Genomic DNA, 21,893 nt, shown 5'->3' with positions numbered 1-21,893 from the left:
TCATAACTGCAGAAACGATGACGTAACCGTCATTTGCCCTGGTTTTTATTTTATCTTAACATTGGCAAAACCAACATTGGATTTTTTCCATCGGCCACTTTACAGTATGTCTAAAAAAAAGTATGATTAGTTCACACCCATACACTAATAGCCTAATAAAAGAGTGACAATTGAGTTAATAGAGTAACCGACACTTTCCTGAAAGTGTGTCGGTCACGTGCGGTAAAAGATACCATACACAAATGTTCTGGACACGTGTCTGGCACGTGCGCGTGGTTACAGATTCCACACTTAAGTTATGGTACTTAAATCTCTAAAAAAATTTAGTGTTATTCTAAAGAAGTAATTTGAAAGGTGTTAGCTGTTTTGTTAAGATTTTGAAGTAGATTATGTGAAGTGTTCCATTCTCGTGGGAAAATAGCTCATAGAGAAAAATTACGTAAAAATTTTTGTTTTATCGAGAAGAAGTAATTCTGCTTGCACTAGAACTTATATAGAAAGAAAGCAAATTAACATTATATGAATAAAAAAGTCAACAAGCAATTAATTAGAAGTTCCAAATCACTTAATTAAACCTAAACAAACCAACTCAAATTATTTATTCATGGCAATGCAGTCAAGTAGATGTTTGATTCGCATGAAATGCGTTCGTTGGCGTCACGTTTTCACCCTCTGCCTTCTTCAGAACCACCCTTCCTTAACACGTAAGCACATAAGGGTTAGTTTGGACCATTCCTAGTACAAAAGTCCTGCTCGGGCACCCCACTGATTGCCAATAGCAATTATTTGCTCCCTTTGAATAATTAAATTTCCACTGTGCTCGAGTTTATGGCCATCTGTCCGTTGGGTCCTTTCGCCGACATATCTGACCGGAATATAGAATTACCGAAAAAAGTTTTATCAATATTTGGAATTTCTCCAACAAATTAGGTCAGTGTCTTTAGGGTCCAGAGACCCTAAAGCGTTAGTTAATTAGGAACGTTAATAGAATGTAAACACTACTAATAGAAACCAACAGATTGCGGGTAGTTTAAAAGCCGACCTGTAAAAAAGCAAAAAACAATTATGTATACAGTGTGTTCTCAAATTAGTTCTACAAATGACACACTGAGTTAAACAGAAAAAGAGATTTTGTATACATGTACTTCTATCCAGTTTTCCCACTGAAACTTTTTTGAATTCTGAAAAAGTACGCAAATTACACACATTACATTTCAAACTCATTCTAAATTAGAGCAGAGACTTGTAAAAGTGCCAGAGGCTGCTAGAATGCCATTCTAGCCAGAAGTCATTCTAGTAGAACGGCATTTTGTACTGCCAGAAGCCTCTAAAATCAGTTTCAGTTTTCCAAAAGACTGTTAAAAGTGCCACAGGCCTTTAGAATGGTATTTTGTATTGCCAGAAGAACCTTCCGAATTTTCAACTTTCCAAGAGATTTCTAAAAGTGCCAGAAGCCAACAGAATCTCATTTTTTACCGCCAGATGCCTCTAAAACCATTTTTAGCCTTCCAAGAAACTTCTAAAAGTGCCACAGGCCTTTAGAATGGCATTTTGTATTGCCAAATGCTTCTAAAATCATTTTCAACCTTCAAAGAGACTTCTAAAAGTGTCAGAGGCTAATAAAATAGCATTTTGTACTGCCAGATGTCTCTGAAACCATTTTTAGTTTTTCAAGAAACTTCTAACAATACCAGAGGATTCTAGAGCGGCATTTTGTAGGTACTGCCAGAAGCCTCTAAAACTTTATTAAGCTTCCTATAAAACTTCTAAAAGTGCTAGAAGCCTCTTGAATTGTATTTTGTACTACCGGAAGCCTCTAAAACCATTTTTAGCCTTCCAAGTGACTTCTAAAAGTGCCAGAGGCAAATAGTATCTCATTTTTTACCGCCAGATGCTTCTAAAACCATTTTTAGCCTTCCAAGAAACTTCTAAAAGTGCCACAGGCCTTTAGAATGGCATTTTGTATTGCCAGAAGCCTCTAAAACCATTTTCAACCTTCCAAGCGATTTCTATAAAGTGTTAGAGGCTAATAGAATCTTATTTTTACTGCCAGATGCTTCTAAAACCATTTCTAACCTTCCAAGAGACTTCTAAAAGTGCCACAGGCCTTTAGAATGGAATTTTGTATTGCCAGAAGCTTCTAAAACCATTTTCAGCCTTCCAAGAGATTTCTAAAAGTGCCAGAGCCCAATAGAATCTCATTTTGTACTCCCAGATGTCATGTTCCATTTCAAGGAACTTTTAACAGTGCCTCTCTAGAGTGGCATTTTGTACTGCCAAAAGCCTCTAAAATTTTCTTCAGCTTCCCATCAGATTTCTAAAAGTGCCAGAGTCGTCTAGAATGACATTTTGTACTGCCATAGTATAAGCTAATAACATAAGCTTTTAAAACTTTTTTAGTTGTTTCCAATTAACATAACTGTGACGTAACGTAAATTTTCAATAAACTTAGATTATATTATAAATTTAAAAGTTGTTGAGTGACATAAAAAAAAACAAAAGTTTGGAAAAGTCCTCAGTTAATTCACGTATACAGGGTGTCCTTAATTTGGTTCTATAAATGGTACACAGAGAAAAAGAGAAACTGTAAACCTTTACTTGTATCTAGTTACGAAACAAAAATTACCACAAATTACACATTATAGAACTAATTCTCAATTAGAGCAGTTTTAAGTGTTAAAAATTAATTTTAACACTTAAAACTGCTTAAGTTGTCACAAATTTTGAACTGTGACGTAACGAACATTTTCAATGAGCTTGTTTTATAGATTTAAAAGCTTAACGATGTAACGAGCGTAAAAGCTCCATTGTAAGGTTACGTACACATACAAATGCTTATACGAACATGAAAAATGCGGGACAAGGTGTTTAAATTCTGCACGGTTAAACCGGGGATAAAGAACCGAAGGGCGTTTTGAATACAACCCTTTTAGGGCGTACGTTTTTTGATGTCGAAACTATTTGAGTAATGGCTGGTGCACTCTTCAAGCTACTTTGCATATTTTAATCGTAAAATTTTCACTGTGCTTAATGCTAATACCAGTAATTGTAATTATCACTTATAAAATTTTAAAGTGTGCTTACAAAAACTAATTTTAAATTTAAATTATTGTGAACGTAGGTTTAGAGAAATCGATAAAATGTAGAACTAAATGTATCGTTCAAAATAATATCTAAATTATATTGTTTGTTTTATTCAACCAAAATTTAAATAATGTAAAAATTTGGAATTTGCAATAAAAGCACGAAAAAACTTCATTTGTTAGATATTTTAGGACATCCATGGAGCAAAATAATTCTGTAAAATACATTCTACATTTTTTAAAAAATTTGAGAAAGTTAATGGTTTTTAAATAAAGTATCAAAACCAACAGACCACGCAGACCAATAAAACTGATAAGCGTTAAAATCTCAATGTCAAATCTGTAGTATTAACCGAACAGGTGCAACCGGTGCTTTTGGGGTAGTTACTTTGACCCTCCCCTTAACATTTAAAGTCTGCACACAGGGAGTGTAGCTAAAAAACAGTGGCGTACAAATTTCCATACAATCTACTGTTCAATAAAAACTTTCAAATTTAAAACTTCTCTAAATTACTCTTTCATTAGCAAGTGGGTGGTTTTTTTGGTCTTTGCAAATAAAATATTATACGCAGTATGCATGAAAGGTTTAATAACAATTTTGTCGTTTTGTTCAGCCCCTGTATGCCGCCCTCGTTAGTTTTCTAACTTGGGGTGGTTTTGTTCGTATGCAACATTGAAGTTTGGGTCGCTCTCAATGTGTACTTTAGTTGGTCTTACATTGTCAAGTTGCGCGTGTAAATAAAAGTGCAATTTTGATAGTTTGCAGAATGGAATTTACAATAATTTTTAATTTGCATGGTAAAGCTGTAAAAAGTTTGGGTTCTAGACGAATACCTCATAAGTACTGAAACTTTATTGTCCCAAAACTATTCAACTTTATTTAACTGAAAAAAAAAATCATTTTATTTATCTATCATGTCTTGTGGAAATAACCAAACTTTAACATTGAAAATCAAGAGAGCATAATTGATCAACACACACAAGAACCTTTCTATTTAGTATTTAGCAATAACCTACAGCCATTTGCTTGCCTATAATAAGCAGCCTCATAAAAGTTGGCTCAACAACCATAAAAGACTGAAATCCTGGCCCAAAGGTATATTTACGTCCCTCAGGAAGAGAAATGGGGTTGTTCTGGTCTGTTGATCGGGACAGCTGCACTACGTTTCGTGTTTCTGATTTTGGCTTTGATTTGTGTAGGTATACGGTTCATTGTTGGCATGAAATCAAACTTTTCCGCTTATTACTGTACTCAATATGTAGTACGAAATATGTTACAAATGTCCACAATTTGGAAATTACTATTTAATGTATGTTAATGATGGGTGATTTCAATCGAGAGAATCCAGAGATTTTTTATGTCTGGCGATCCACATCTGGGAAGTTTTACATAATATACTTTTTGATTTTTCTTTAGTACATTCTAGAGATTAAAAATAGCTTAAAACCTCGTTCTACTAGCAACACTATTAACTATTATTTCCACCCCTAAACGTTATCTGGAGCATTACCTGGTGATTATTCCAAGTGACATCATTTGAAACGTAAAGCTGCATACATTAAAGGTGTTAGACCCCACTGTAATCTTTATAGGTCCTATGAGGCAGAAAGTGTTTGAAAAGATTTTTTTACCTTGCTGAAAGAAGCCTTTTTTATCGGTTTTTGGGATTTTTGAAACTTTTTATAGCAGATGCTGTATTTCTGCTCCTGTTCTTTAATCCAGTGCAGATGGTGGTGCAAAAAATTCGTTTAATTAAAGAATATCTGAAAATTTGTATTAAAGCTGTCCACCGAGACTAAATAAAAGATGTACTAATTTTTTATGCGGCCCTTAGAACTCTCATAAAACGCTATTATTTATCTTTCTGAGCTGTTTCATAATGGAGAAGAGAATGGGGCCACAAGGGCCTCGGGGGGCCTTTACTGTCGGCCCTAAAAATCCGATAATTTTGCCCTATTGTCTCATGACTAACAAGAGATTAGGGTTGGGGTGGTTTTAAAACGTCCGAAGGTACTTAACATGCCAAAATAAACACAAACGATACATAGAGAGAGAGTTCGATAATGTTTGAACAACACGTGACCAAGTAGCAAGTGAAATTTTGAATTTTGGTACACGGTAGTGAAGGAAAGGGTTATATTATACAGAATTTGTGGAATTGTGTAAGTAAGCCCAAACCTTGCAATACAAGCTTGCATTCGCATTTTTTTCAGTTTTTGTCAGTTTTCTTTAAAAGCGTCATCATGGAGAGGTTATTTGACATAAGTATTTAAATAATAAAATGGTGCTTTAAAAATTGAAAATTTTCCAGTATTTCCGGAGATATCCAAAAAAAAATCTATATATTTGATGAAAAAATTGAAAATAAATTACTCTTTACCTTATTTGTTATATTTTAAATCCGAAGTAGGTTCTTAGTTACCATCATCAAAACTTTGATTTTTCTTATGGGTGCCATATTGGATTCGTTTTGGTATACAATAAACTAATATTGTTATTGAATATCGCCAACATCAAAATTTCCTTAGCAAAAATCGTAAAATTGCATGTTTTTAGCTAAATTTACGTTCAAAAACGTACGTTTTTTCTGTGTAATGTACCTTATTTTTAAACTTTTATTTTATTTTAAACTTTATTTACTGTTCGTACTTATTACAGAAATATTTCATCAGCTTGACCATAACACTCATTAACTTAAATCAACCTAAATTTCAAGCAAGTAATTTTTTATTGTCATGTTGGTAAGAACATTGATGAAAACATATAAACTTTTTTTATTTTCTCGTTGTAATTATCGCATTCATTTTTACAGTAAACTTCGCATAAACAACTGCTCTTTCTCAGACCTTTAATCTATTATTGTTATTAACAGTTCCAGGCTTGTAGAAAATTCCACTCAAATACTTGAAATATACCACAAAAAGACTTGTCTTAAAAAATATTATTTGGAAAAATGATACTAGTTTTCCAAACAATTCTTTGGCTTTATTGTTACTTCCAAAAATATTTAGTTGTGTTTAGTGGTTTGATCTCCAAGTTGTTCAGACCTTATAAGTATTAAATATTTGCTTTATATTCTCAGTAATTAACCACTTAAGGCTAGATTTAAGGATTATTAAAACTTCTAACCTGTTGTAGTTAATTAAAGTGCACGTTCCTGAAAAAGTAGCATAAGATCAGTGTTACCTCTCCTTTTGCTTACGTTAAACTATATATTTCTTAATTTTTTACCCATAAACTGGTGTAAGTTCTAAATGTGACTTTCACTTTGTTGTCTGTAAGGTAATTAATTTTTTAATAACACAAACGATTACATATTTGCACAAAATCCATTAAGTTGCACTGAAATTAATATTGATACAAGGTTTGTTCCTAAAGTCTTCATAACTCCCCCGAGTAAATAACTTTCAATAGGAATCGGTGCTAATTAAAATCATATCTCTATTTGCTTAGGTGGATTCAATATGAAGAAACCCTAAATTTTCGGTGTTTTTTTTTCACAAAAAAAATTACACGCAGCACGTGCTTCTCGGGGGGCTAATAACCAGAAGCTAAACATAATATGTAATTTTCCTATTATGTTATTTGAATTAATTGATACAATTATTTACAAATCACTCATGAAGCTTACTGGTTTGTTCGATAACAGCCAGATAATCACTGTTACCCATTATTTGTGTCTTCTTACAATAAGGATATAGTTTTATATTGGTATTTCGCACTTAACCAATAATCCAGCCTGCTATTAATATTTCAATAAATTTAATGTAACGAACCAACTAAAGAATATAAATTAAATTATTTAAATAATTACTCAATAAATTACAACAAAAATTAACTTAGTCACGTTCAAAGTAATTAACGGTGACTAAAATGAGCGGGATATATGCACCAACAACCTGTTGAACGTTATTACGATAAAGGACTATACGTTTACCTGTTAGGTAAGTGTAACTTTATAACAAATTTGTAACTGTAACAATGAACAAAATAGTAATTTAATTTACTGTCTTAAAATCTACTCATTACACTTTATTTGGTTGAACAATTAAATAAAAAATAGTTTAGAAAACCGAACTATATACGACATAAAAGTGATCCTGTCAGCAGGAAAAATTAAGTCATAAAGTCTTAAAAACTATTACAAAGTTTATCTTATATTAAATTTTAATTTAAATGAAATAAAAGTTTTCCAAAACTGCACTCACTGTAAACCTAAATTATGTCGCTTTAATTTTTAAAATTGATAGACTAATTAACAGAAAATAAAGCAATTTTTCATTATTGTGGATTAGTTACACACAAATAACTTTGAATATCAAAAATATTCAGTAAAATTTCGACCATCTGCTCTAAATATAAGAAAGGTGAAACGGCAATAAAATTTTCTGTCGTAATTTTTCTCGAAACATTAAATTTTCGATCGTGACTAATTCTCTTTAAACATTTGTATAGCATTCGTAACCCTTTTTGCTGATCTGTCGATAGATATTTATTGCAGTTTTTACGGTCATCTTTGGCGTACCGAAAGGATTTAATAAAAAAATAGGGGAAAAGAAATTTCAGGGCTTGTTACCCTTTTCCGGCATCTGATGGTGCGTTTTGAAGGTAATAACTCATAGTTTTGTATGAAATTCTTTATGTAGAAAGTTTGAAATTAATCTTTGACAGGTAGGGAGATTTCGACTGCTTTAAGTAGTAAAAGTGTGCTTAGAAGCACTCACGTGAAGACCACAACAATAAACACTCAAGTAAAAAGTAAACTCATTATTAACAAATATAATATGAGTCTTGTTGATGATTATTTATTTGTTGGGAAATTGTTAATTCATTTTGTATGCGGTTAGCAGCAATACATTATAACTAAATATACTGGACAGCAAGATATCCAGATTTGAATCTAGGGGACTCGACATATACAACCAAATATTAGGATCAATTTTGATTATCTGAGTGCAAATGGACTGTACCTATAAGGACATATTAAAGAACTGACAATGTTTAAAGTTTTAAGCATAAATAAATTTTGTACAGAAAATTAGCCTTAACAGAACATATTTTAGGGTTCATTTCTATGTGTAGGTATATGAACGGGCTGCTAGTATATGAACGTTCTCGTTCTGACAGACGACGTCACGTCACACGTCAGCACTGTCACTTTGTCCTTTTTGCGTTTGTTGACAAGTGTCAGGACAGGACAAAATTTGTGGTTGACCAGTAAGTGGTAATCACAAATTAATCGAATTTTTCGTTACAGCACGCTACTAAACTGATGGCAAATCGTATAATATCGAAGGCAGCTTTGCTGAAAAATGGTACGTATTTTTGTGCTATCTAGAATTAACCATTGCAATGATTTCAGGTGGTTTAACAGTACACCCTTAGAGTGTATTTTTTATTACATAACTGGAACAAACTACTCAATTTTTAATTTATTTAGAGTTTTATTAAGTATCAGTGTATTTACCCAACCAAAAAATGCGGCTGTAAGTGTGGTACCTATAAATTATGAGTTTTGGAAGGTGCCCCAAGAGCTAAACTTTTTGGCACCTTGTCAACACCACTTTATTCCATAGTTTATGAATTGTTTATTTTGTTATTAGTTTCTTCAGTTGATTGAGGACATAATATTTGGCATTTAACAATACACACTAATATTGCAACAAATATGCTTTTCAGTGGTACATCAGTGTCCTGTGTTAGTGATCAACTTAATCTAGCAGAATTTGTGTTTAGTGTTTACATTTACTAAGTTTGTCAGCTCTGAAGACTATTTTAAAGTCCAATAAAGGCATAATTTGCAAAAAATGTTGTCTACACTTGGGCCTAGAGCATTTTAAGTGCATTTACAAACTCAGTGAATGTCATTTATTGTAGTATTGAATATTGCATGCAAGAAGAGATAATAAAATATTCATGTTTTGCTTATTTACTTATGTTAATGTTAAGCTGAATTTAAGTCTATTATTTTTAAAAGTTGAGGAGCAAAGATTATTGGTTTTATGAAAGGTAAAGCTTCTTCTGAAAAAAAGAAATGTTTTATTGTTATCTGTAATAGTTGGCAAAGAACTGATTCAACCCTTTATAACATTAAGTGTAATTTTATTGTCTTTTTTCAAAAGGTTATACCAAAAAGAGGTTATTTTTAGTAGTTAAAATATCATCATTCCATCTTCATTTGATTGACAATTAGAAGGTAAATTTGGTCTTGTAATAGCTGCTGCTAGACAGTGCTAGTCCTGATTACTAAACCATTTTGACTAAAACTGTCAGATATAGATTTAGTAGAATTTGGAACAACTCATTTGACTGATCAATGTGTGATTTTTAACAAAAAGAAGTGCTACCTACTTAATAAAAAAATCACATGACAAGACTGGTGTTGTGGTGGTTTTCTGATATTTATATGTATTTTGTAACAAACATTTAACTGAAATTTCCACATTTTTCTGTAAATTAATAAACATTCTTAATGCCTGGTTAGTGAGTTTTATCTGATTATTTTAAGGTTGTCCATCAGCCACCATTCAGTTCAGTCTTCGTCCTCTATCGTCGGCTCCTCCGCCAGGAACACCGCCACCTCAAACCAAAACGAAATTTGGTCCTTTAGCTGATCAAGACAGAGTTTTTACAAACTTGTATGGCAAATATGACTGGAGACTTAAGGGGGCCATGAAAAGAGGAGATTGGTACAAAACCAAGGAAATTTTGATAAAAGGAGCTGACTGGATTATAAGTAATTATTACAGTTAATAAAGTATAATATCTGGTAAACCATTTAAATTTTCAATGCAAATTTTGGGTGATTTTAATGGGTTTAACTGTCAGAAATCAGCATTTAATTAAGCAATTTGTATTTATTTTTAATTTTTCATTCCAGCCTTGTAAACAGATTGCAACAGGTCAAGAAAGATGTGATAAGTATTTTGACTTTGATATCAAAACTCAAAGTCACTTCCTGTGTGTCAAGAAATATTGATTTTTATGAAAAATGCGAGACAGCAATGCTCAAGCTTGAATTAAGGCTGTAATTCTAAGTCAGGTGTAGATACCATATTATATCTTACATAATTTTAAGTCATCTCCATCGACAGATAGAACTATACAGGGTGTCTAGAGACAGTTAATTTCAAGTTTTGCCAGTTTATTTAAGTCCATTTATTATGAAACAGAGTTATTTATTAAATTATTGCTACTAAACTCATTAGTCATCTGATAATAAAAATCTTGGCTTAAAATTTCTCTACATCAACTTCAGGTTGTTATTAAAATTTTCTTTTCTTCTTTCTTTTAACACTTCTAGCAGTCTTTTACTGAAATGAAAAATATGTTCTTTTTGCTGGAAATGTTTGTAATATCTGGTTAAGTCTTGTAATTTCTGGTAGATGAAGTGAAAACATCAGGATTACGTGGTAGAGGCGGTGCTGGTTTCCCTTCAGGAATGAAGTGGTCCTTTATGAACAAACCTGGTGACGGTCGTCCTAAATACTTGGTAGTAAACGCCGACGAAGGAGAACCGGGTACTTGCAAAGATAGGGAAATTATGAGACACGACCCACACAAACTGGTTGAAGGATGTCTGATTGCTGGACGTGCTATGGGAGCCAAAGCTGCGTATATTTATATCAGAGGAGAGTTTTATAATGAAGCTTCTAACATGCAAGTAGCAATTGCTGAGGTAAGTTTGTGATAGGAGTTAGTAGTTGGTTTGTAGGTAAATATCTCTTGTAGGCGTATCAAGCTGGTTATTTGGGCAAAAACGCTTGCGGTTCTGGTTATGACTTTGACGTTTTCATGCATCGCGGCGCTGGTGCGTACATTTGCGGTGAGGAAACCGCCTTAATCGAATCCATTGAGGGTAAACAAGGTAAACCACGTTTGAAGCCCCCATTTCCAGCTGATGTAGGAGTGTTTGGTTGTCCTACAACTGTTACCAATGTAGAAACAGTGGCAGTAGCTCCGGTAAGTTTTCATAACACCGGCAAACTGCAATTTAATTAAAATTAATGTTTCAGACCATTTGCCGTAGAGGTGGTGTATGGTTTGCCTCTTTTGGCCGAACACGTAATTCCGGCACCAAGTTGTTCAACATTTCCGGTCACGTGAACAGGCCTTGCACTGTCGAAGAAGAAATGAGCATACCTTTGAAAGAACTCATCGAGATTCACGCAGGTGGTATTACTGGGGGCTGGGACAACTTGTTGGCCATTATTCCTGGAGGATCTTCTACACCTTTGATTCCTAAAAAGTCAGTTTTTTTATTTTGTTTTAGCTTGTTAGTATATTGACAAATGTTTGTTAACAGGGTATGTGAGGATGTTTTAATGGATTTCGATGGTTTAGTAGCGGCCCAAACCAGTCTTGGAACGGCGGCCATCATTGTGATGAACAAACAAACAGACATTGTCAAAGCCATAGCCAGACTTCTCATGTTTTATAAACACGAGTCGTGTGGTCAATGTACGCCTTGCAGAGAAGGTATATTAAGTTTATTTATAGTTTTTTTTCGTAATTTAAAATATTGTGTTTTTATAGGTGTAGACTGGATGAATAAAATTATCTACAGATTCGTGGACGGCAACGCTAAACCCGAAGAAATTGACATGTTATGGGAAATCAGTAAACAGGTGGAAGGTCACTCGATCTGTGCTTTGGCCGATGGTGCCGCTTGGCCTATCCAGGGCCTGATCAGACATTTCAGGCCGGAACTAGAGGAACGAATGCAAAAATTCCAGGAATCACAGCCCCAAAAACAACGCGCCGCTTTGTAATACTATTGTGAAATTATTGTTTTTGTTCTCTGTACATACATAGGCCGATTATCGTTTACTTAGTTTGCCCGCGAACGTTTACTTGATAATTTTTGTTTAATTCCTTTGTAAAGCGTTATGGTTGTTGGGGTTGGTGGCTGTAAATTGTTTGTTGGCAAATTATGTAAAGTAATAAGTATAAAATAATAACTGAATTTTATTTAATTGTGTTAAGACGATTTTATTGGTTGGGCTAAAATAAAAGTGCTGGCTGGCATTTTTCCTCTTAGAATAATAATTACAACTCAGGTAGTAACTTTACAGACCTTGCTTATAGAGGGCGCTGCATTGTGCAGTCAATAAGCGAGCGTGTAAGATGCACCACGTGATAATATATTCGATATTTTGAAAATAGTCACGTGATAACGTTCTATTTATTATTTTGTTTTCCTTTTCCATCGATGACATAACCTTAAATTTGCACGTTGTTAAATGGTTGAGTTGTAAGTTCATTTTGATTTGTAAACTGCAATGAATAAACTTTAAATAACTTAGTAAAGTATATTGTGCAACTTCTAATTAAACTGTAAGTATTTTTTAAATTGAATATGAATTTAGTATGGATAATGGTAACACTACCCACATAACAACAAAAGTATTTTAGCAAATATGCTATAAACTGGGCTAAAATTCCAATAATAATAGCAATATATTCTTAAAGTAATATGTTTTTGTGTATTAAGTTGTTGGTGAGGTTATCATAAGCTCCTGAATTGTTAAAGTTGTAAAATCTTACTAATTTTCCCAATTAGGTGTTCAGGGTTTTTTAACAAGATTTTAAATAGGTTTATGGTATAGTTAAACATTTCACTATGCCATCAGGCTTTTTAATTTCTAAACATAACAGTACCTTAATTTTTCCCTGTTATCATAAAAACACAGCACAATGCATTGATTTTGTTGTTTTCCTAACACCAGTGGTTATTTGTTTAAAATAAATCTTACTTTCTTACTATTAATAAATTTTGGTAAGAAATCATGAGATTAGTTCATAGTCAATTAGTTCAATTACTACACTAAATGCTCAAAATGTCCCCCATTTTCTAATGAGTAAGCCTCGGAGTAAGCAAGACAAAGCAAAAATTCACATTACCGCAATTCTTAAGTTCAAGCTGATAATCAGTTCTTCAAACTTTTTTTGTGATTATCTTCAAACTTGCTTATATCACCCCTTATTTGGTATTGAAATGTTGCTGTAAATTTTTGATGGCAGGTAATCCCAGAGAAATAGAAAATTTGGGGGAAAGTCCATGGGGCCAAAGTAGTAGAAGCAAATGAAATGTTCCACTAAGATAATCTCTAATGGTCTTGGTAGCACAAGGATTTTTAGTTTTTATGAATTAACCATGCAATATGATAAACTGTTCTAATGAAATGATTTCTGAACTCTGAACAACATTCAGAGCAGCCAGATGCTGTTGCTATGTTTTTCAGTTATTTGCTGTCTGTGGCTTTTTCTTTTTGATGGTGCCTAATTGGTACTGGTTTGTATTCATATACCTATAGTAAAAATAGTAGGTAATTAAAAATAAGTTTTGAATATCAATAACATATAACACAATTTTTCACTCCACTCTATGTTCTGAACAAAACATTGGTTGTTATTTTTAAATATTATTGTCTTGCTATAAAAATCCCATCCACTCCACCATCCACCATCACTTCATAAGACAAGCTTTTTGTGATACCTGTTATAAGAATTTTCTATAACATTTTACAAATGGGACAGATACTTGACTGAAATTACTATTTTGTTATTTAAATGTTTTAACATTGAATAAAGTTTTTCTAGTCTCTTTCTAGTGGTCCTTAAAGCAAACATTTCTTGACTGTTAATGTAACTAGAGCAGGTTTGAGTAGCAACTTGTGACATGGGTACAATTAATCACAATTGCAGAGCAACTATAGTAAAATTGTCAGATGATGTTACATTTTGATCTGCTTATGCAAACTTAGGTAGAAAAATTGACCACATTTTATATGTACTTAATTATAAAATGTAGTAATTCTTTCTTTCAGTACTACAAAAATATATTATAACAATTTTTTTTAAAAATGGTGAGGTTTTGTTTTTTGTTTATCAATCCCAATCTTCTGACCGGTTTCGCCGTATTACGGCTCATCAGAGAGGCTATAGGGCTTGATAACCAAAGAACAAAACCTTCGTTCCAGTATAGTCAACTGGATGCCAGAAATGATAGTTGTGTGCAACATCTGGTGACATCTGATTGGGATTGATAAACAAAAAACAAAACCTCACCATTTTCAACCAATCAGATCGGTGTTTACCGAATGATGCGGCATTAATGGTGCTGTTCCTAGATTTTGGAACGCCATCTGTACTTTCTAACTCATAGAGTTGAGTACAGATGTCACCAGATGTTGCACACAACTATAATTTTTTTTAAGTTGTCTTTAAACCATCTATTTTTAATAATTTTTAAGGTGTAACTGAACTGAAAGCGGACTTTGAAAATGTCGACGTCATTAGCAGCGCAACTCCGGCAATTGGCGGTGCCATCTACTAGTGTCCTCCAAGATACGAAAAAACGACCATCTCTTCTATTTGACCCTAGAGAAGCAGCCTCAATCAGTGGAGATGTCATATTTGAAATTGGACAAGAAGGATTCCAACAGTTGACTGATAAAGATGAAAACTTTGAACAGTTTGGCAAGAATTTGTTTCATGTAACTGCAAAAGAGGTGGACAGAAATGTGCAAAGTCAGGAGAGCAACAAAAAAATTGACAAAACTGTGAGAAAGTTCTTATTTATGGTCAGTCCCTACATTTTAACTAATTCCGCGCATAAAAGCTTGGAATGGTTAATCTTCCGTTATAGAATCCATGAATTTAACCACACTGATCTTATTACAGCCATTCTTCCTTTCTACACATCAAATATATTTGTACGTATCATACAAATGTGTAAATTTGATGATGAAGGAGACCCATTTAATTTCTTAAACGCATCCAAGAAGTTTGGCGTAAAATTAGACCGGCTTACCTTATTCAAACAAGTACAGTCCAACACAAGAATTGTGAAATGCTTAATCAAATTCCTTAATCAACTGTTGAAATTACACAACAGTCAAGTTCTGACTGTTCACTTTAATTTTTATTGCACAACCTTATGCGGAGCTTTAGAAACATTAAAGGAAGTGCGAGAACCTTTTCTTACTGAACTAATGCCGCTAATTCTCAACGGACTGAACACTGATGTACCAGACTTTGCTTCCACAACATACATAATCATTGCTAAAATTCTGTCCAAGACTTCCGTATCTGATAAGTTACTGGACATGTTTGTTAAAAAACTTGCAGATTTAAAGTGCAAATCTCTAAAACTTGAGACCACATTATTGTTGGTTTTAATTTATCAACTTCAAATCCAGTACAACAAACTTCCAGCTGGAGTTTTAGACCAGTTAATAAATGCAGAGTGGCTGCCTGAGTGTTTAAAGTATCTACACGCAAATGGCAATTGTGTGTATTCTTTTCTGAAAGTTGTAGCTCAGGATGCTCTTGCAGAGGGAATTAGCAAAAAACAAAGTTTGTGCCGGAGTTTTATTGGACAAATTGTGGATGAAATGGAGTTTGATAAGCCTTTTGTTTCAATTTTGTTAAGGTGAGTTAATTTTATAGTGTTTCTTTATGCGGGTACAAAGAGTTGAATTAAGGGTTGATAATACTGAAATCCCGAATATTTAAATTTATTTTACCTCTTTACAGCAAGTTTTATAGAAGAAAATTGATTTAAAAAAGTACCATTTGCATTAGTATGAAGTAATTGAATCATTATTATTTAAATGGGCTTATACTTCTCTTGTCAATATGACAAATGATAATAGAAAAGTTTCTGTGTGTTATTATTTTATAGGAGGTTTGATCTGAAGCCATGGTTATTACATTTTTACTGTCTTGTTTGTTAAATCCTAGTAATCTGTTTTTGTATGCCATATGAAGTATGTGGTTTGCAGGCTTATTATTCTGATGTAAATCCAATGCACCAGGTTTGAATTTAAAGCACAAGTTTTACTGTAATTGTGACTGTCAAAACATTAGTTTTCACCTTTTCTGCTCTTCTGTTAATCTAGTTTAGAGTATAACTCCAAGAAACTCAACTACATGTGAATCTTTTCATCTTTTTCAGACCTTTTTAGTTTACCCATTTAGTAGGTTTTCTGTAAATGCTAATTTAACAGTTTTGCTGTTGAATTTTCTATAGTTTCTAAAGAAATTGATTTTGGAACTAATGTGAGATTTTCAGGCATTTTGCAGCTAATTATGTACTTACTTTTACTTCCTAAATTTCATATTCTCTCAGTCTCTTTTAATGCTTTTAGAGTAATCTATCTTTATTTTACTCTTAAATCATTTGTTCTAGTTTTCTGCTGGACACACTGGATAAAAAAGCCTTAAAGGACAAAGAACTAAAACCATGGATCTTCGGCATTTTTAACAAGCTTCAAACCAAATATCACACTTTCTTCCAAGGAATTATTCTGGAAGTTATCAACGATGATAACACACAACATCGTGAACAAATTATGAAAGCTATTAAGTTGTCAATACCTAAATCCAAGTCTAAGACAATTAACGTGATGTGGTCAAATATTGAGCTTAGCAAACCTGATTTTGCAGAATCCACATTTGTGGTTTTAAATAAAATCCTAAAAATTAGCAATAGAATGATGTTAAATGTGAACTTAGAAAATGACTTGGAAAGTGTTAAAAGTGATTTAAGTAAACTTGAAGCTGATCATCCAGATAAATTTCACTACTACCAGACTATCCTCAGATCTCTTGAAAGTAAGATTGAATCAATGACTGATAATCTGGATAACGTATTACATATTTGTGCTACTGATTTGCTGGAAGAGGTGAATTTGCAGAAACTACTAAACTCAATTAAAACCACCTTATCTATCTGTGAAACTTATGCAGTGAGGAATTTTTCAACGTTCATTAGTTTGATGTTGTTATTATCACATACAAATCATGATGTGAGAATAGCCACTTTGGGTATAATAAGTGAGTTAACTCAAAGGAAATGTCAAAAGCATGTATTGTGGGTTTTGTCCAAATTTCTGAGCTACAAGGATGAACTACTGGCTGAGGATGATCAACTTCCTACAATTTTTGCTAATATAACAACCAGTGCTAAAGGACAAGAAAAAAATATTATTTCTAACCTCTTAGATACTGCTTGTTCTCCGGATACTTCCCTATGGATTGTTAATGGAATTTTAAAGTTTACGGCACAGTTTAACAACCTGGAGGTGACTGAAAAGCTTTGCAAGTACTTTACGGAGATTTTCAAAGATAAATCTGAATTGAACGACATTGAATCCAAAGTTGCCCTAAACGTAACCACTAGATTGGATCAAGCTGTGGCACCATACGTAACTCTTGATTCGTACACTTACAAATTTTTTGTTAACGTACTACAGAAAAATTTTGCCTTAAAAATTGGAGGAGAATCATGTCAATTTCGTACTTTACTTCTTCGGCAATTATCCAAAGATGTTTACATGCTTCTACCTGAAGAAGTTACAGCAAACCTACTGGAAACTATATGCAACTTGGCTATTACATCTGAAGACCCTGAATTTCTAGCTCTGTCATCTAAAATCTTCAAACACGTAGATTTAAATGCGAAGTCATTGTGTCATGTTTTCACAGCAATGAGTGAAATTAAGCTCAACAGGCCTACAAACTCTAAAGCGAAAAGAGTACTAGTTCCCACAGTAGAAGTGCTTGACACACCAACTTGGAAAAAAGGAGTTTGCTTGTTGGAGTTCATACAGAATAAAAAGAAAATCAGAAACGCTCAGGTACTTCTACCGGTACTGTTCGACATTGTGAAGAAATGTCTCGATTTTGAGGAACAGGCAGTTGTGGAGTATCCCAAACAACTGGCACTAGCCCTAATTTTGCTAATTTGCAGCAAATTAGACTACAAAGAGTTCTCGGAAAAGGACTTTAATATTGAGCTAGTCATTCAATGTATTCGAGCTTCACAAAACCCCCAAACTCACTATCATGCCCTGTTAGTTTTGACCCACGCGGCTAAAATAGTTCCCAGCAACGTATTACAACACGTAATGACCGTCTTCACCTTTGTGGGTTCCACCTTAGTTCGACATGACGACGCTTACAGTTTTGAAATTATATCCAAGATCGTCAACACGATTATTCCAGTTCTGATCGATCAGAAGAAAACCACCACCATAAGTGAAGTTTTACGGGTATTTGTGGACGCTTTACTTGATGTGCCTGAACATAGAAGAATATCACTCTACAATCAGTTGCTGAATCACGTCAATGCTAAGGAGAATTTTTACTTGTTTTTGGTGTTTCTGCTTGAAGCTGAGATCTTCCAGACTGCCAGAGATAAGAAGAAGGCGGAAAAAGGTGAGTTAAATTTGATTAGTTTTGTTCTCGGTATTGAGGCTTGTCAATGTAAACATGTAATTGAATAATCTACAATATGCATCTCTAGAATTTTGAATTTGAGGTGAATTTAATGGAGCAGTATTCTGCATAGTAATTAGCTTAATGGCTAACGATTTTTGATTATTTATGATATGTCTTGACTAAAATCTAAACTTATTAATGTTGTTGACTTTTGAAATTGAGCAGCTGTTCAAGCAAAAGTTCAGGTAGTAATTACTTTCCTAAATATTCATTTTGTTTTCTTCTGGACTAGATCAAAGAAAGATACCAATTGATCTAAAGAAAAAAGTCGATAATTATATTTAACCTCTAAGAATCACTGGGTATTCAAATTTCTCTGCATTTGCAGATTGCATGTCGAATACAGCAATAATCTATTTATTAATGTGTTATTGTCATTTTACTTCGGATTGATTTTCAATCCCGCATACATTTCTAATAATTGTCGATCGGCTCCAGTTGGTCCAATCTACTTGAAAATAAAGCTAATTGACTATTAGTAGAATACATAACCAGGGAAGGATCAAGGGATCAATAAATCATCATTTTGAATATCTGTTGCTCCTGTCTGTTTTAGCAATAATTCGCGCTAAAATTCACCACTGTACCTCTTATAGGTAGTTCTGGAAATATAGATTTTTTTTGTGTTTAGTTGCGTTTTGGGTCATTTTCTCAAGTCCAGTCCTGTGAAAACCAGAGAAGGAGATAGGGTATGACTGTCAATTTTGGATATATTATTTCTATTTTAGTAATAATTGACACTAAAATTCTTCCCTGTACCTCGCATAGTTCCGGAGAAATTGTTTTTTCTTTGTTTGGACGGCTTTTTAAAATTTCCAGTCCTGTGAAAACCAGGGAAGGAGACAGGGTAGAATTGACAATTCCTTGACTGTTTTAGCAGTAATTCACACATAAATTCACCACTGTACCTCTTATAGTTCTGGAAGTTTTGAATTTTTTATATTTGGTTGCTTTTTCTGACATTTCTGGCAAGTCCAGCATTTTAATGTTCAATTTCAAACTGTATTTCTATGTTAAGCGATTTCACCATACAGCAAAATGGTAATATGATGTTTGCCTAATCTTGAAATATAGTTTACCTTGTACATGTAAGAATCTTAAAATGTAGGCCAGAAGCACCTTGTTGAAAACTCGTAAATGCAAGAAATTAGCGAATTTTATTACAAGCTTCTGTTGACCTTAATTTGCAAATAAGTGAATATGTAAAGGAAACATTAACTTTGAGGAGGACGACTGTAACAATTAGCACAAGTTTTGAAAAGTAGGCCGGTAAGGCAGACAAACATTTAGAATATTTTACGTTTATAGTAATATACAACTTAAAAAGGCTTAAATTTGCATAAAAAATTGTATTTTTCTTGATTTCAGATGCGCCATCAAAACGAATCCAGTTTGCCCTAGAACTCTGCAACCATTTTTCTTTGGAAGTGGTCCTCAACACTTGTTGTCTCTTAACAAAATACCTCAACAATCTGCCGGACGATAAAATTGCAATTCATTCAAATCAGTCTGATAAGTATTTAATATATCTGAACAATTACACCGCCAAACAGTTCAGGCATTTTAAATACCTTATCATAACTTTTTTGTCCACTCTACTGTCTTCAAAGCCTTTGATGTCTAAAGTGTACACTGAACGAAATAACTCTCACATTGAGTCCCTTTATAAAGAACTTATTATCAATGTTCTATCGTATATACAACGGACACAAAAAATTTGCGATTCTTCTACCAACAGTCCTCAAGCACTTTACTGGAAAACTGTGTTGTATCACAGTTATGATTTGCTGGATCGTGTCAATGATATGTTAACATCTCGTATGTTTTTACTGGTTATCAAAGGACTTTTAATGCACAGTATGGTCACGGTGAAAAAAAGAGCGTTGGAGTTGTTAAACACCAAACTTCAGAACGATTTTTCCACCCTGAAAGATGAAGATAGGGATGAGTTGTTTCTTCTTACCAAACCAATTCTGTTGATTATCGAGCCTGTGGCACAACAAGATGAAATTCCAAGTGACCACGAAGCACTCGTGCAAACCGCTTTACTTTCTGTGAAACTTATAGTGAAAAGTTTAGGGCCTGAGGAGCCTGAGAAGTTTGTTCCAGTTCTTGATTTTGTAGGGAATATATTGCGTTCAGGGAAATCCCAAGGGAATATTCTGGCCTCAGTTCTTTTGTGTTTGGCTGAGTTGTGTGTAGTTTTACGTGGACATGCGTTATCAAGCTTAACATCTTTTATGCCAGCGTTTCTTTCTGTCTTGAAAAAGCAAAAGTTTCAAGAAACTTCCAGTCTTCTTCTTCTTAGTGTTGTAACGGCCACCACCAAGTTCTTAGACAGTTTTGCATCTCTTTTGAGTCCGTATCTAACGAAAATTATATGCGAGTGTTCGGTTTTGATTAGTAAGTGGAGTTCTTCAGCTGATGATGCTAAATGCCAACCTTTGATCGCCAGGTTAAATGGTATTAAGAAGAAAATTGGAGTTGTAATTCCTGCCCGAGTTTTGATACCCACTATTGATGAGTGTTATGATATTTTAGTGGCCAAGAAATACTACAATGCGGTTGTGGCTCTTATTGGTATTTTAGAGGAACAGCTAACCAGTATGAATACTTCTGATGCTACTTTAAATCTACAGACTTTAACCAATTTGTTTCTTAAAACTTTGGAGTTTCGTTGTGCCCAAAGTCCTTCAATTGATATAGCCAACTTGGTTGAATGCCAAGTGGTGAACACTGTCACTGTATTTACTCTCAAATTATCCGAAAGCACGTTCAGGCCTTTGTATTTGAAGTTTTTTGATTGGGGTGTACGATCTGGGAATAACACCGCCAAACTAATTACTTTCTACCATTTGTCTGAGAAGGTTGGTTTAGCCTTAAAAGGATTGTTTGTACTGTTTGCTAGTACTATACTAAACAGTATTGCAGATGTATTACGTAGTATTGGTTCTCCTGAACAGGACAGCAGTACTGAAACCACCTCTTTACTGTTAGATTTTGTTTTAAAAACTCTTAAAGTCGTATTTACTTACGACAACAAACAACTAATAAACCGGGACCGATTTGAATTGCTTATGCAACCATTAGTTGACCTGCTGGAAAAAGATTTTGACGGAATTGATTCCTTAACTAAACGCAATGTTGAGCTGATCACACCTACTATTGTCCAGTTTGCCGTGGCCGTTGCAGATGATGGTTTATGGAAAGAAATGAACTATCAAATTCTTCTAAAAATGCGCAATTCCAGTCCGGAAATTCGTTTGGTTGCGTTGCATTGTTTGGCCGAATTGGCGTCGAAGTTACGGGAAGATTTTATGCCTTTGTTGCCTGAAACTATTCCATTTTTGGCGGAATTATTGGAAGACGAGGATGAAAGGGTGGAACGTTCGTGCCAGAAGGCGATACGTGAAATGGAAAAAGTATTGGGTGAACCTTTACAAAAATATTTCTAGTTGTATAGTAATAGTAGAGAAATGTGAAGAAGAATATTGAATAAAGTTTGATATTTTTCTGTTCTT

At 33.7% G+C, this 21,893-nt stretch overlaps 2 protein-coding genes across 2 annotated transcripts; both read left to right on the top strand.

Moving 5' to 3' along the window:
* Window positions 1–8,239: 8,239 nt before the first annotated feature.
* Window positions 8,240–12,059, top strand: ND-51 (NADH dehydrogenase (ubiquinone) 51 kDa subunit). The gene is made up of 7 exons (XM_081984882.1): window positions 8,240–8,399; window positions 9,593–9,820; window positions 10,470–10,762; window positions 10,816–11,046; window positions 11,100–11,332; window positions 11,390–11,562; window positions 11,620–12,059. Exons 1-7 carry the CDS (start codon window positions 8,357–8,359, stop codon window positions 11,853–11,855), a joined length of 1,437 nt encoding a protein of 478 aa, XP_081841008.1. The 5' UTR covers window positions 8,240–8,356; the 3' UTR covers window positions 11,856–12,059.
* Window positions 12,060–12,195: 136 nt separating this feature from the next.
* On the top strand, window positions 12,196–21,884 carry l(2)k09022 (HEAT repeat containing 1 homolog l(2)k09022). The gene is made up of 4 exons (XM_081984874.1): window positions 12,196–12,420; window positions 14,340–15,520; window positions 16,280–18,309; window positions 19,741–21,884. The coding sequence occupies exons 2-4, from the start codon at window positions 14,370–14,372 to the stop codon at window positions 21,825–21,827; spliced, it is 5,268 nt and encodes a 1,755-aa protein (XP_081841000.1). The 5' UTR covers window positions 12,196–12,420; window positions 14,340–14,369; the 3' UTR covers window positions 21,828–21,884.
* The last annotated feature ends 9 nt before the right edge of the window (window positions 21,885–21,893 follow it).

This window comes from Ips typographus, linkage group LG8 (genome assembly GCF_016097725.1).
Source record: "Ips typographus isolate SLU linkage group LG8, UJ_Ityp_2.0, whole genome shotgun sequence".
Lineage (NCBI taxonomy): Eukaryota > Metazoa > Arthropoda > Insecta > Coleoptera > Curculionidae > Ips > Ips typographus.
The sequence above is the reverse complement of the archived record's forward strand: the minus strand, read 5'-3'. Positions and strand labels throughout refer to the sequence as shown.